Source organism: Rhea americana, unplaced genomic scaffold (genome assembly GCF_003343005.1).
Source record: "Rhea americana isolate MKP2758 unplaced genomic scaffold, rheAme1 scaffold_591, whole genome shotgun sequence".
Classification (NCBI taxonomy): domain Eukaryota; kingdom Metazoa; phylum Chordata; class Aves; order Rheiformes; family Rheidae; genus Rhea; species Rhea americana.
In genome coordinates, this window is record NW_028186747.1 from 8,611 (window position 1) to 22,484 (window position 13,874).

Below are 13,874 nucleotides of genomic sequence, written 5' to 3' on the forward strand. Positions count from 1 at the left end.
CCCGAGGAGGCACCGCGCACGCACGTGCGAACGCGCCGGGGAGCGTGCGTGCACGTGCACACGCGCACACGGGACGGGTGAGAGCGGGCCGGCGCCGGGGCACGCGGGCGGGCTGCAGCCTCTATCGAAACGCGCCGCCGGCGAGGGGCCACGCGTGCGGCACGAGGCCCCGAGCGCCGGGAACAGTCCGTGCAGCTCAGATCCATTGCCGGCAATGGAGCCGCGCGAGGAGGAAGTCGATCCCGATGCTGGCGGTCGAGGGGGTCTACGGAGCGGGGCCGCCGCCGGCACTCGGCGATGCAGCCGGGGTCGACGGCTCTGCTGTCGCGTCCAGGTAAAAGCGCCGCTGGCCAGGGCTGCCGGGGAAGGACGCCCTCCCCACGGCCGTGCCCCACTGCGGCGCGAGCGTCCCCGCACCCACGAGCCTTTCCACAAGGCACGGGGAAGGCAGGAGGGCAGGGTGGCAGCCCCGAGGCCGTGGCGGGCGTCCTGCGCCGGCGGAGGCGCCGCCCTGCTCCTGGCGGCACCGACGCTCCTTGCTTTAAGGCAACGAAGAAGAAAAACTATTGCTTTTACAATCGCCCGCATCTTCGATGGGTTCCGGCACGGGGCTGCTCCGCTCCGCAGCACCGATCCTCGCAGGAGGCGAGAGGCATGGCTGCCCCTCTTCCCCTCCGCGGAGCGAGCCGGCTCCGGCGCGGGGGCACTCGTGCTGGGGAAGAGGCACAGATTTGGGGGCACTCTGCGTGTTTTGCAGTCCCTGCGGGTCCCGAGTTGTGAAGATTTAACAGGCCACGGAAGGACACGCACGGCGCTGGTGGCACGAGGTCAGCGTCCTGCCCCACCGCCCCCAGGCGCGCCGGGGCGGGGGGCTCGCCACCCCCCGCCGGGGCAGCCCCGGCAGCGGGTCATGTCCAGCAGAAATACCTCGACGAAATGAAAGTCACTGTGATTCAGGTGGGAGAGGTTTCGGTTATATAGGGTTTGTCTCYGCAAACCTCCCTTTCCGTGTTCGAAATGCCAGCGTTGGGGCGAGAGCCCGCTGCTCCCGGCGGGGCCGGCTGGGCACGGGGGCTGCCGGCGTTTCCAGTGAGAGAGGCCACGGAGGGGTGCTCTGCGGGGAYGCGGTCATTCAAAAAAGCTGCAAGCACTTCTAGGAGTTTTTTTCTTTTTTTAAAAAAAGTAATAAAATAAAAGCAGTCCTACACTAGGGAATGAGGCACAGCGTGGTGCCAGCTGGAGCAGTGTAGCGAGAGCACTTTGTTTGCAGCAGTACGGCTTCCAGAAGGCGATGCCGCTGTTCTCGCAGCGCGGCACGGCGCCYGCGAGCCGGAGCACGGGCTGCTGGGGGCCTGTGTGCCCGCAGCCCCGGCATCCCAGGGGACTAYGGCACCGAAGAGAAATCCACCTGACCAAACCCAAAAACGTCCTGCCCTCCTTGGGGCCCGAGTCCCCGCTGCAGAAACASTGCTGGTTATTCTCGTATGCTGGCGGAGTACGAGAACTGGGGGAAGTGCGTCCGCTGGTCGTTCTCYAGTGAGCCCATATTGTCATCTGAAAAGCAGGAGATGGGAGAGGYGTTAGATGGGGAGGGGCTGCCAAAGCCTTTTGGTGCATTTGCAAGCCTTCCCYCTCCTGCCCGCCCTCCACGCTGCACGGACTGCAACCTGCAAGGCTAAGGAGGGAGGACGAGCTGGGCTGCAGCGGAGAAGCCAGTGGGGATGACCAAGAACTGCCTGTGAAGCACCTGGGGTCCCTCCCGCCATGCTCACGCAGCAGCTGTGACTCTGAGCTTTAATAAAGGTGCAGCAGCCACCCAGGCTGAGCACGCTTGGTCACAGGGAGGTACTTGCCACACGCCTTTGGAGATGCCTACTGGCATGAGGGGAAGGGACGTAGGCGACATAGCTGAGCTAAATCCAGAGCTGGGAGCTCACTAGACAYGTCACCCAAGCAGCAGCCCTGCTTTCAGCCTGGCTGGGGCATCCTTGAGCACTCACATCGATCTGGTGGGGTGATAGTGATGGACTGTGCAGTGAACTCGTCGTCAAAATACCGTGTATCGATTTCGGATGTTACTTGTGGCTTGAATGGAGGGACCAGCTGAGGAAGAAGAAATGCCAGGCTCAACACAGCACCACGGATAAATTCACTTCCAGATGGTCACAAGCTTTCAGCGAGGCAGAAGCGCACCCTACTGCATACTGCCCTCGTACCTTCCAAACCCACTGCTGCCATTTAGTCCTTTTAAAGCAGTCGCAATTCCTTCCCTTCTTACCTTTTTCTGAACCACATCCTGCCAGTTGATTGCAGCAAAGAAGCGGTGCTCCATCACTTCCTTGGCATCGTTGGGACCTCCTCCTAGCCTGTGGGCACAGAGATGCGTGTCTCTACTGGTAGTAATGCTGCAGTCCTGCCTGCCTGCCTGCCCCAGGTTAACTAAGGGCACCATTCAAGCTTGATTTAGGATGATTTCAGCAAACAGGGCTAGCTTCAGGGCTCAGGTAGGCTCAGAACATGCCCAAAGACAGTTTCTCAGCTGCCATGATCTAATTGCTTCCACTGAAGTGACTGCACCCTCACACTCCGAAAGAGCTAAGAGCCTCTCCTAGGGACAGATGGGAGCTCTGCTGGGGCAGGTAAAGCTGTAGAGCATCAAGGACCCACAGGCCCAGCTCTGCTCAGCAGACCCTTACCTCTGCTTGGGATCCTTCTTGAGCAGCCCAGCCAACAGGGACTTGGCCTCAGGGCTCAGGGTTCGGGGAAAGCGGATCTCTTCCATAAGGATCAGCTCAAAGAGGCGTTCRTGGTCCTGGTTGTAGAAGGGGAGCCGACCACACATCATTTCATACATGACAACACCCAGGCCCCACCAGTCCACGGCACGTCCGTAGTCATTGTCCTCCAGGACCTGTGTGCAGAAGATGATGGGAGGGAGCTTGTGAGCCTGCAGGGAGCAGAACTGGTTGGCAACACGGGTGTGGGAACAGCCAACCTGCTGAAGTGCCCRTGGCAGAAGAGAAGGGTTTCTGTAAACCCATTTCTCTAAATACAGTCACCCCACTATGACTACTACTTTAATGAAAGTAGAGCTTGTCCTTTAAAAGCCCTGCTGAAAAGTTAGGATCTCAGGCCTTTGGAATAGCCTTCAAGAAAACAGCTTTCTTCCATCATTTGTTCCCACCTCGGATTCAAGAAAAGGCTGACAGTGTCCAGGGAAACTGAGCTACAGGAGTTCTGCTGGAAGAGGCTGGAAATAGAAGCATCTGGAGGAGCTGCTCAGATCTCTGCCACCCCACAAGCAGGGTGATGCTCCAGCTGCCCCACAGCYCGCGTGCTTCCTGGGCTCACGTCGCAACAGTGGGAGGGGACAAACAGCAACACACAATCAGCACAGGAAAACCAGTGCACTCTTTGGGCAACACTCTCCATACAACACTTTGGTCACAATTTATCTAGCCTGTCAGGTCTATGGGCAAGACCTCTCCTCCGACACCACAACAGGGCTCTGGTTTTGATGAAAACCTTGCTGCAGTAAGGCACAGAAGGGGCTCTGACTACCTCTGGAGCCAGGTACTCTGGTGTGCCACAGAACGTTTTCATGGTGGCGCCGTCTGTGATGCCTTCCTTGCAGAGCCCAAAGTCTGTGATCTTGATGTGGCCATCTTTATCCAGCATGAGGTTTTCGAGCTGAAAGGCAGATGTGCAGAGTGGTTTGAACCTGAGCACTGAACGCAGAGCACGAGAATACGTTCAGATTAATGCTCCTCAAAACATTCCACTGGGCATCTGGGTCTCAGTGAATCCCCAGGGCCGGGCACAATGGTTATGCCTCACTTTGGCTGGCTCAGAAGGGCTCTCTGATGGAGCTGACCTCCAGCTCTGAGCTTTGGACTGGTCCTTTGTCCTCCCTCCTGCTCTAATACATCCAAATACACCCCCAGCCCCACTTAGAGAGATGCTCACTGACTTTTCCCCATTGCCTAAGAGATTCAAAAGGGGAATATGGCAGCCCACATCAGTTCATCGTGATGTTTCATCAGTAATCCTTTGAGGCCTGTTAGCATGATTTTCAGGGGTTTCTGAGCACTGACTCCAACTGGAGCTGAGAATAACTCTATACCCCAGAACAACAGTCCCATGAAAATTAAGTGTCAATGCTGACATAGATAAAGCTGCTGTTTATCAACACCGCTCCTGCCTTGGTGGTACCTTTATGTCTCTGTACACCACGTCCCTAGAGTGCAGATACTCCAGAGCAGACACTATTTCTGCACCATAGAAACGGGCCCGGTCCTCCGTGAACACGCGCTCTCTTGAGAGGTGGAAAAACAGCTTGAGAAAAAATAAAAATAAAACAGAACAGTAGCCTGTCAGTAAGTGCTTAAAACAGCAAAACCAGGGCTAATCGCTCTCAGCAGCTCTGAGTACACAGATAATGCGGTCATATGTGTCCTAAGCTCCTTGCCTTGAACATTCAAAATATTTACAGACCCCTGCTGCTGGCAAGAATGGMGCGCACACACTCAAGGAGAACATAATGCTTTGCTTTATATGCACAACTGAGAGAGATTCACAAACACAGGGGCGCAATCAGTGCTGTGCCATCATCTGTGTTTCCCTTAGCAAGAAAAGCACATTATGAGGCAGAAAAATAACGCTGGAAGTGATCCCAGGGCAGAACTCATCACAGCAGGCAAACTAGCCATCAGCCAGCAATTGCTGCCAGGGCAATCGCACCACCTCGGACAAACAGGTCAGGCCTGCGAGCACGATGCTGTGGTGTCCGGTATCCTCCCTCCCAGGGGAGGGCAGGAGGGGTGCCAGYGGTAAGCACAAGAGTCCTGGTTCCTTACCTGGGTGACTTGTTTGAAATAGGAACAGCCCTGTCTGCAATATTGAGTGCAGGAAAGCTGAGCTCTGAGCAAAGAGAGCCTGCAGGGAGGAAGGGGGAACACAGAGCGGGCCAGGGAATGGGCTGGGGGACAGCAACATGTTCGACCTTGCAAAAATACGTGCCAGTAAGGGATTTGACTGTTGGCTATAAATACACAGGGGAATCACTGAGGTGGTGGGGGTCCGTGGAAGTGAAATGCCATTCTTGCAGCAACATCCAAGAATAAACTTGCCACGAATGAGCCGAAAATAGAAATTCAGCCACTGCTTGCAGACATCACCCTTTGAAGCTCAGGTGAAGCATCTGGTCCCCGAGCCCGGCCCCCCGGCCCGGTCTGACTGGTCTCATTTACAACCTGCTACCACACCTCACCTCTCCTCCATTGGCATATTCCATGACGAAGCACAGCCGATCGTTTGTCTGGAAGGCGTATTTCAGYGCCTGCAACAGAAAAAGTCTCTGAGAAAATGCACAAAGGGCTGTGGCTTTGCATTTCTAGAGGTACTGTAAAGAGGAAAGTGTGGTTATGCGGGCTGCAGCTCTGGCAGCTCGCCAGCAGCTGGGACAATAAATGGAGGAAGCGTACTCTATGCTTGCCCTGCTCTAACACTCTCTTCCCAAGCATCTGCTGCCGGAAGCCACTGTCAGACCTGGGACACTGAGCAAACAGGACCTTTGGTCTGATCAAAGTCTGGGTGTTCTCTGGGACAGAAGGATCGCAGCAAAGTCAGAGCTGCACTTAAATTCCTGCCACTTCCCCAGAGGCCACCAAGAGCCTCTTGATAGTGGTGGGCAGGGCTCCCTGCATACAAGGGACCAAATCTCGCCTTGCACAGGAGAAGGCCTCCTTCTAACGGCTGTCAGCAAGGGGCCCAGCATAGGGATGCTCTCTGCAAGCTGGAGGCCTAACAGATCACATCCCAAAGGCCTCGCCAGGGAACAAGAGCTGAAGGCTGCTCACGGCACTGTCAAAGAAGGCACAACATCAAAAAGGGACTTTTMAGGTCATGCCAGGCATCCCGTTGTGCTTCCTCTCCCTGCTCTGGAGATGGCATTTGCGAGACGTGGTCCCCGCTCCCTCAAGGCCACCGGACCACAAGCCACACTTACTGTCAGGAAAGGGTGCCGGGTATTCTGTAACACTCTGCTCTCTGTAACTGTGTGTGCCACTTCATCCTGTACGAGGAAGGGGCAAAAGGAAGAGAAACTGAGCGCTGCACCTTTCCATTTAAAGCTGCTCAACCCCCTATTTCTGGGAAATCAGAGAATTCAGACACAGCTGATACATCAGCTGCTAAACATTCTAGTGATGACCAGAAGAAATCAGTACTGCGATGAAAACACCACCCACAACTGGATAAAGTGTTAAAGCCCTGATAYCTGCCCAAGCAGTCTGAATCACTGTCGTGCGCATGTAAACCAAAAGAGAACGTCTCCACGGCAGAGCTAGCACTGGTGACCAGCCCCAGGCTCAGCCTAGACAAGGGGCCAACCTTTGCACAGGAAGCTCTGCCCCATCTTTGTCCCCCACCTCGCATTTGTGGCACGCCCCGCAGCCCTCTGTGCTGCAAAGCTCAGATTCTTTCTGAGTCAACGGGATCAGCTGTAGGAGAATGCATCTGTCCTTGCTGCGGAAGGGCACTGAATTCCCACCGCCAGCCTCGCAACAAACCTCCAAATGCAGGTTTCATCTTTGCCTTTCTGAACAGTTAAGGAGACTGCAAAAGGCTTGTGTAGGAGCCCAAGGTAGCTACATGGCAATGCACCCCAGAAAAAGGTGAGTGAATGAAAGAAAACACTAAAGAGAAAGAGCCRTACACAAAACAGAACATGCAATGTTACCTAACTGTACATTACAACACATGCTTGCAGTTTTGAAATAAGAATAGTTCTTGGAATCCCCTGACATTTATAACAAATCATGAGCTGGCAATCATTTGGAATCTTAGGAAACATATTTTGAAAGCGATCCCCTAAGCCCCACCAGCTCCAAACTCTCCCCCACCCTGAGCCTTTGCTCGGCACATACTTTCGCAATGATGACCTCTTTCCGTAGGATCTTCATCGCGTAATAGCGTCCAGTGGCCTTTTCCCGCACTAAGATGACTTTGCCAAAAGTGCCTTTTCCCAGGAGCTTCAGGTAATCAAAATCATTCATAGTCTGATGAAAAAGACAAGATGGAGATGAGAGTTCACAGTGTGGGCAAAGGGGATCTGAGACAGGACAGTTCTCACAAGCTGTTCAGTTGAAAACTTAGATCTATTTCACCCCCAATTATCATGGTAATGGAGCTAGGAATGAAAACCACTGGGCTAAGGTTTGTCCCACTGCAAAGACAGCACCAGGTTCAGACCAGAACTGAATAGAACTGGCACCTGAGCCCCTTGGTGCCAGAAATGCACATCAACATTGCACAGCAGTCGTCTTTCCCTTGTCACAATCTATCATCTCCCAGTATGGAGCAATCACACAGGTTCTCACTTGCTTCTGTGCCAACAACGTGATAACCTGCTCCACAGCTGGCTACAGCAGGAGCAGGCTTTGTGCCAAGAGTGTAGCCAGGACAGCAGGARCGTAAAGGACAGCTGCAGATCAGGTCACCTACCCCCACCTTCCAGCCTGTGGAATTTCAGCTCGCCTTCCCTGAACAAGGGCCCTTGGTTAGCAGGGTTGTTCCAGAGAAGGCCTCCTTGGGGCCTCTGTGCACTCCCAGCTGTACTTCAGGAATTCCCAGGTGCGGATTTGTTAATTTTTCCAGGTTGACTCAGTGGCAAAGCACTCCCTGGGGGCATCCCACCACCCCTCCCCCAAAAAAGGACCGAGCTCTGGRTGCCTTACTGCTTTTGCACGTGTTTTGCTCACTGCCACTTCCATTTCTTCAGCTCCCGTGCTGTCATTAGGGGAACCACACTTATAATCCATCGTGTCTACTTCTGGCTCCTGGTTCTTTAAGCTGTTTGCYACAGTCTGAATGGCTCGCATCCACTCTTCTCTAAGGAGAGAACAGACTCAGTAAACACTGCTGCACTTTGCTCGTTGTAGGGCAGACACTTTGGGAGGGCACAGGATGGGAAGGTGCTGAGGAGCACATCGCTACAAGGAGAACCGCACTCTCCCTTCAATCTTCTGCAGCAGGTAGACAGATGGCCTTCGCAGCCAACAGGTTTCAGGGTGCTGAGTTTTACCGGGCTACAGCCAACATGATACGTTATTTGTCACTTCCATGGATTTTGTAATTAACAGAGAAACTGTTTTTTTTTTCCCCAACAATATTAGGTGGCACACAATGCCTTCTCCCCAGGGTGAGGGGACCTTGTTCCCAAAGAAAAGGAGCCATTCCAACTACTCCCTACATGAGGAAGAGAAGAGGAAGCCCACAGGAGAAGCATGGGAGCCTGATGCCCAGACTCACTGGGGAAAGGAGCCTTGCTTCCTACCACCCTGGGCAGAGCTGCGCCTACCGCTCTTCTGGAGAGTCCACATGGAAGGTCCTTTCAATGACTGTTGTCCACTGCAAGCATCGAATGACAAAAGTGTTGGGCCGGGGCCGTTCCGTCTTCATCAGCTGGCACTCTGGGAGGGTAAAGAGGCAGGAGATCACTTTGGGACCAAAGAGATCGTGCCTTCCTCCTGACTCCAGGGAACAGGTCCCCTAAGGACACTGGAGCTGAAACCACCACCCAGCCAACCCTTCCGAACTCTCAGGAGTCCCTGTTCAACGCCAGCTTGTCACTACAGGCTCACGTGCATCAAGAGCGCTGAACACGGCTGCACTGGATGGGCAGACCTACCTGCTACTGAGAAGTTGTTCAGCGGTGGCAAGCTGTGATCGGACGTCTCGGGCCTCTCCTTGTAGCCGATGAAGGAACCATCACTTTTCAGCAGGAAATACCTGGGGCGCCACGTTTTAATGTATTCTCCTGCAACAGAAGAGAGGAGGGCCAAGGTGACCGCCTGCCCCAGACACTGAAATGCTTCCCACTGCTGGTGGACAGAGGCGTTGCTCCAGAAAGGAGGGAGCTGCTGCTCTGCTCTCTCTGCCTTTGTCATTCACAGCCACGGGCTGATCTGGGGACAASCACAGCCACATGTTCTCACCCCTTGCTCACGCACAGCACTGCTCAGATGCATTCCAGCAACACTAGATTCTCTCCAAATGATTGAAAGACCATTAAAGAAAGAACCCACAAGTTCTGAGTCCTGCAGCCCAGCAAGCATCCACCCCTGGGGAGCTGGTGGAGGGAGGTGGATGTTGCAAGGGCCTTTGGCAACTGGAGGAGGCATTGTACAAGACCCTCCCCAAGCATACAGGTGATGCCATTGCCGGGAGAACCGTGATGGTGAATTAGGTGGCTATTTTCCTTTTATGCTATTTGGAAATAACCCTTATGCTACTTCCTGGCTTTGAAACTCTCCATAAATCAGCTAACTACTGCTACTTAAAAGAGGCATGAAAAGGAAGCAGAGGCAGGCTCAAGCGTTACGTTAGCTCAAAGGCAGCAGATCCCAGGATTTACACTCCAGGCCTCTCTCCCTGGCAGCTGTGGCCTTGCAATAAGGGGCACAGCGCAGAGCACAGCTTTGCACTTCCCCATGCCTTCTTTGAAAGCCCMAAATCATCCCAAACCAGCCTCCACAGAGTGCTGCAGCAAGGCAAGGCTGCTGGCAACTCAGCACAGCACTGCAGGTACAGAAATAGCATGGAACAGAGGCCTGGCTTCACCCCCTCGCCTCCYCCTCCTGCTCTTGGCTATATTTGTCTGCAGGAAGGAGGAATCTGCTAGCCCCCCAGGGCATGGAGAACACAGACACGGGTCTATCTGGCTAGACTTCTGGGGAAGCAGGCTGGAGAAAGCCAACTGGAGGAAGATAGCTTTTAGACCTGCCCCTCTGCTAGCTCCTTCTGCAAAACGCCCTCAACAAGGAAAGGAAAAATAGAACCACCTTCAACGCTGCTAAAAATAACCCCCCACACGCATGCAGCTGCTACAATGCCTCGGTGCTCCCAATATTCTGTGAACACTAAAAATAAAAGGTCTGTGTGGGGGTCTCATCAAGGATGCAGGGCAGCATGCCACAGCGCAAGCTGTACCCAGGCTTGCGTGAAACATGGCTGCTGCTTGCACCTTTTCAGCAGCCACTGCTTTGCAGGCTGTGTTACAAGCCACACCTCTGGGCAGGCTAAAAGGTTTGCAGGAACACTTGGAGATCGTCTTCTGGGTTCCCACACCTACAGCAAAAAACAACGCTGCTGGAGCGCTCGCTCACAGCATGGATCAGACCTCGCCAAATACCGACACAGCAGAGATGCTCCTTGCGCTGAGCTGCCAGGCAGAGCCAGGAGCAGATGAAAGCTTCCTCCAAACACCACTTCAGCCAAAGGAAAGACTTCCCAGGCTTTGGATCAGGCCTTTGATACCAGGCAGCGAGGCTCTGGCACACCGGCCAGCTCACAAAGCCTGGAAGGGAAGCCACGTGGTGCCGCAGGCTGCCCCTTTCCTGTCTATCCATGGCATCCCAACGCGTTTGAGTTGCCTTCCACATGCCCTATTCGGGGGAGGGAAGGGATGGATTTGCCTGGKGGGAGAGGGGAGCCCCCTGCACTTGCGCTTGTGAAAGGTTAAATCACYGGTAACTTGAAACCAGAGCTCTCCTTTTCCAGTGGCAGCTGCAGTACAGGGTTCCCCGCAGTGACCTGCCCTTGGAGGGGTGCCACCACCGAGGCAGGCAGCACTGGCTTCCCAGCTCGCCGCTAAGCTGGCCAGGCCTCGCGAAGCGGTGTCCTAGCTCTTGCGCACCACAAGGATTTATCCTTACCTCTCTTGTGCAGCCAGCCCTCCTTGATGACCGAGACTTCGTTCATGATGGTGCCACGGGCTCTCGCCTCCTTTCCGCGGCAGGACCTGGGAACCAGCTAATGCCACCAGCTGCAGGAGAGGTGGTGCAAGCAGATACAACCTGTGGGAGAAAAGCAGCACTTGCAAGATCTGGCAACAGCCCGGGTGCAGCCAGCAAAGCTCCTCCAGGGTTTCACCAGCTTCTGCCTGCCCTTCCATCCTTTCAACAGCAAGATGAAGCTGCTGCTTCAAACTCGGTAAGTGCTCTCCAATCAGCTCCATGCAAGAGCAGCTTCACCAGATGGTAGGGGAGCACGGGATGCCTGGATTCATGCTGGCACCGCCAGACTCCCCCTACTCTTCTTGCACGGCAGGGATGTACCCCGAGGGATGCTCTCCTGCTCACGAGATCTTCTGCAGCAGCAGCGCAGGGCCTCAGCTGGACGCTCAGGTATGCACCAAGTCCGCACACGTTTGYGCCGAGCAATCTACGCAAGCCCACAGGGAAGCAGCGGCTTTCACGCTGGCAAGGGGAGGCAGCCAGCTTCAGCACGAAGCCACCCCCACGCGACGATTAAGAACTCCCCCACTGCAGCAGAGCTGGGTTTCATACACATAAATCAAAAATAACCAGGCAGCAGGACGACAAATGCACCTGGAGATGAAAGGATGGATGTGGAGCCCCTGGACTCTGGCTCCCTGCTCAGAACCACCTAGGTGTCTRCACCTCTATTTTAAATGTCCCTTTCACCCTTATCTCGCCACAACACTATGTGCTACCATCACAAATGATAAAAAGCCTTGGGAGATAAGAAACACTAATTGCACATGCTCAGATCAAAGACGCTGCTGGGGAAAACACAGGCACACCACAGGCGAGATCCCTTACAAAACAAACAGCTAGAGAAAAATTAATCGGAGTCACCTGACGGGATTAACTCCTGGGGGCAGAGCCGGCCCAAAACCACCGCCAGAGAGGGACACGGGGAAAGGGACTCTGCGCAGAGCGCGCCAGGACGCAGCCGGCGAAGGGGAGCCGAGGACGGGAGCACGCCGGGAGGGATTATCGCCCCAAGAGCGCGCGTTGAACCCGCGGGAAGCTCCCTGAGCAGCAAGCCCGGTCCCGCGCGCTCCGGAGAGGGCCCGCCGCTCCGTCGCCGCTCCGCGCGCAGGGGCCCGGCCGCGGCCACGAGCTGTCGCGGCCCCCCGCGCCAGAGCGGCCCGGCTGTCGCCCCGCGGAGAGGCCGGGAAACCCGCGGCGCAGGGCTGCGCTGGGGCWTAGCGAGCCCAAACCYGCGGAAGGGCGCTCCCGGAGCCGACGCGAGGGCAGGACGCGCGGCGCGCAGCCAAGAAACGGCGTGGGAAGGCAAACGCAAGCGGCCCCGCACGGCCCACAGGCTTTCCGGCATCTTAATTCGCCGGACGCCCGGAGATCAAGCGCAGTGCCACCTCCTCCGGTCCCCAAAGTCACCTTGGGCTCGCTCCCGCCGGCCCGCCCGGGCTCCGGCGCAGCGCGACCACCGCGGAGCAGGGAGCGCCGGGGCAAGGACGTGCAGCGTCGCGGCCTTTCCAGCCGCATCCACCCTCGCCTACGCAGACCAAGCCGGCGCGGAAGACAGCGGACCGAGCAAGAGGCGAGCGGGAAGAGCGGGGCCGAGCTCGCCGCGCACGAGCCGGAACGCGAGGCCGGCGACGAGCACGCTGCGAGCGCCGAACCGCGCTTCCGCGGGCGCAGCGCCCGCCCGCCCGCCCCAGCTGGTTCACGAGCGCGTTGGAGCCGACCCAGCGTCCGAACCTCCCGGACCTCTCGGCTAATTTAAAACGTCAGCTGTTTCACCTGCAACGCGCCGTCTCCAAACCATTTCCCCTGCCTTCGGCCTCACCTTTAAAGCTCCCTCCTCACGCAAGGCTGCACGCACATCCCGCCTCGCCAGGCGCTGCGCTCCCCGCCGCCGGCGATGTTTCCGGAGGGGACTGATTCGGGGGAGGCGGGGAGAGGAAGGGAAGCAACGGGTGAAATGTCACGGCCTGGCTGTTTGCTCAGGCTCCCGGGAACCGCGAGCGGCAGCAACTGGTGCTGCGGCTGCTCCGGCGCAAAGCTCCAGCCCATTCAGCGAAAGAGCTGCACGCCTCGCCAAGAATTCCTTGGCGTCACAGACCTTCTCCCCCCGCCAGCTCTCCAAATCGGCTCAAGTACCCTCAAATCCTGACACTTTCCCCCGGGAAGTCGCGGGCGATGCGGTACAAAGCTTCGCCCCCTTCACCCTGGCACGCGAGGGCGGGCAGAGCAGGCGGGAGAAGGGGAAGGGTCCTCCCTCGCTCCTGCTCCCCCCGTKCACCTCTCCAACGGGCCGGAGCGCTCACGGATGGTCCCTTTTGGAAAGCGTCTTCCCATCAGCTTCCCTGACGCCCGAGAAAACCACACAGGAGCATCACAGCTAACACCAAAGGTCACAAGGGGAAGAACTTGCTTTCACCCCACGGCAAATGAGGTCCTGCCACAGCTACATCACATTCCCRAGCAAAACCAAAGCAAAACAGCAGCCGAAACCTAAGTGTTGGGCACTGCTGCACAGCCTGGGGGGCTGCAGGCACAGGAGACGCAGCTCTGGCAAYTGCAAGTGCTTGGGAATCAAAGTACGCTGCTCTAAGGCAAGTGTTATTTGCATCACTATATCTAGGGAATAAAATAAATAAATGAAATCCCCAGAAGCCAAAGACAACAAGAGTGTCTCTGATACACTTACCAAGCCCTCTGAAAGCAAAAACCGCTAAGCAATCTGCTTATGGCTGAACCGCGCCTGGGAGAACGGTGGATGCAAACCCCCGGGTTCCCCATTCCTGGCTCTGAATTCGGACCCGGCACTCTCGCTGCTGGGTTTCCCCTKGCAGAGCGTTTCCAAATGCAGCAGAACGGCAAGGAGCAATTTGTTTACAAATAGGACACACAAACGGAAAACGAGCAACCCAGCCCTGGGCGAATACAGCATCTGCAAGCCCTCCCTGCACATCCCGAGCAAGGAGAGCGGTGAGCGAGCCCAGCCCGCCGAGGAAGGGGATTTCAACCTACAGCCGCTGCCAGCGCGTAACGGTGGACAGAACCCAGCGACGGGGGCTCCGCGGAGAGTGGCGGGCGGGT

General features: G+C 56.1%; 1 protein-coding gene across 1 annotated transcript; it reads right to left on the reverse strand.

Annotated features, from left to right (window-relative positions):
• Positions 1 to 6: 6 nt before the first annotated feature.
• AKT2 (AKT serine/threonine kinase 2) lies at positions 7 to 10,885 on the reverse strand. Its single transcript, XM_085319478.1, has 13 exons — positions 10,716 to 10,885; positions 8,690 to 8,818; positions 8,360 to 8,471; positions 7,737 to 7,890; positions 6,927 to 7,058; positions 6,008 to 6,073; positions 5,270 to 5,338; positions 4,213 to 4,335; positions 3,562 to 3,690; positions 2,697 to 2,911; positions 2,279 to 2,366; positions 2,001 to 2,103; positions 7 to 1,554 (listed from the first exon to the last, which is right to left on the reverse strand). Exons 1-13 carry the CDS (start codon positions 10,759 to 10,761, stop codon positions 1,475 to 1,477), a joined length of 1,446 nt encoding a protein of 481 aa, XP_085175604.1. The 5' UTR covers positions 10,762 to 10,885; the 3' UTR covers positions 7 to 1,474.
• Between the last annotated feature and the right edge of the window lie 2,989 nt (positions 10,886 to 13,874).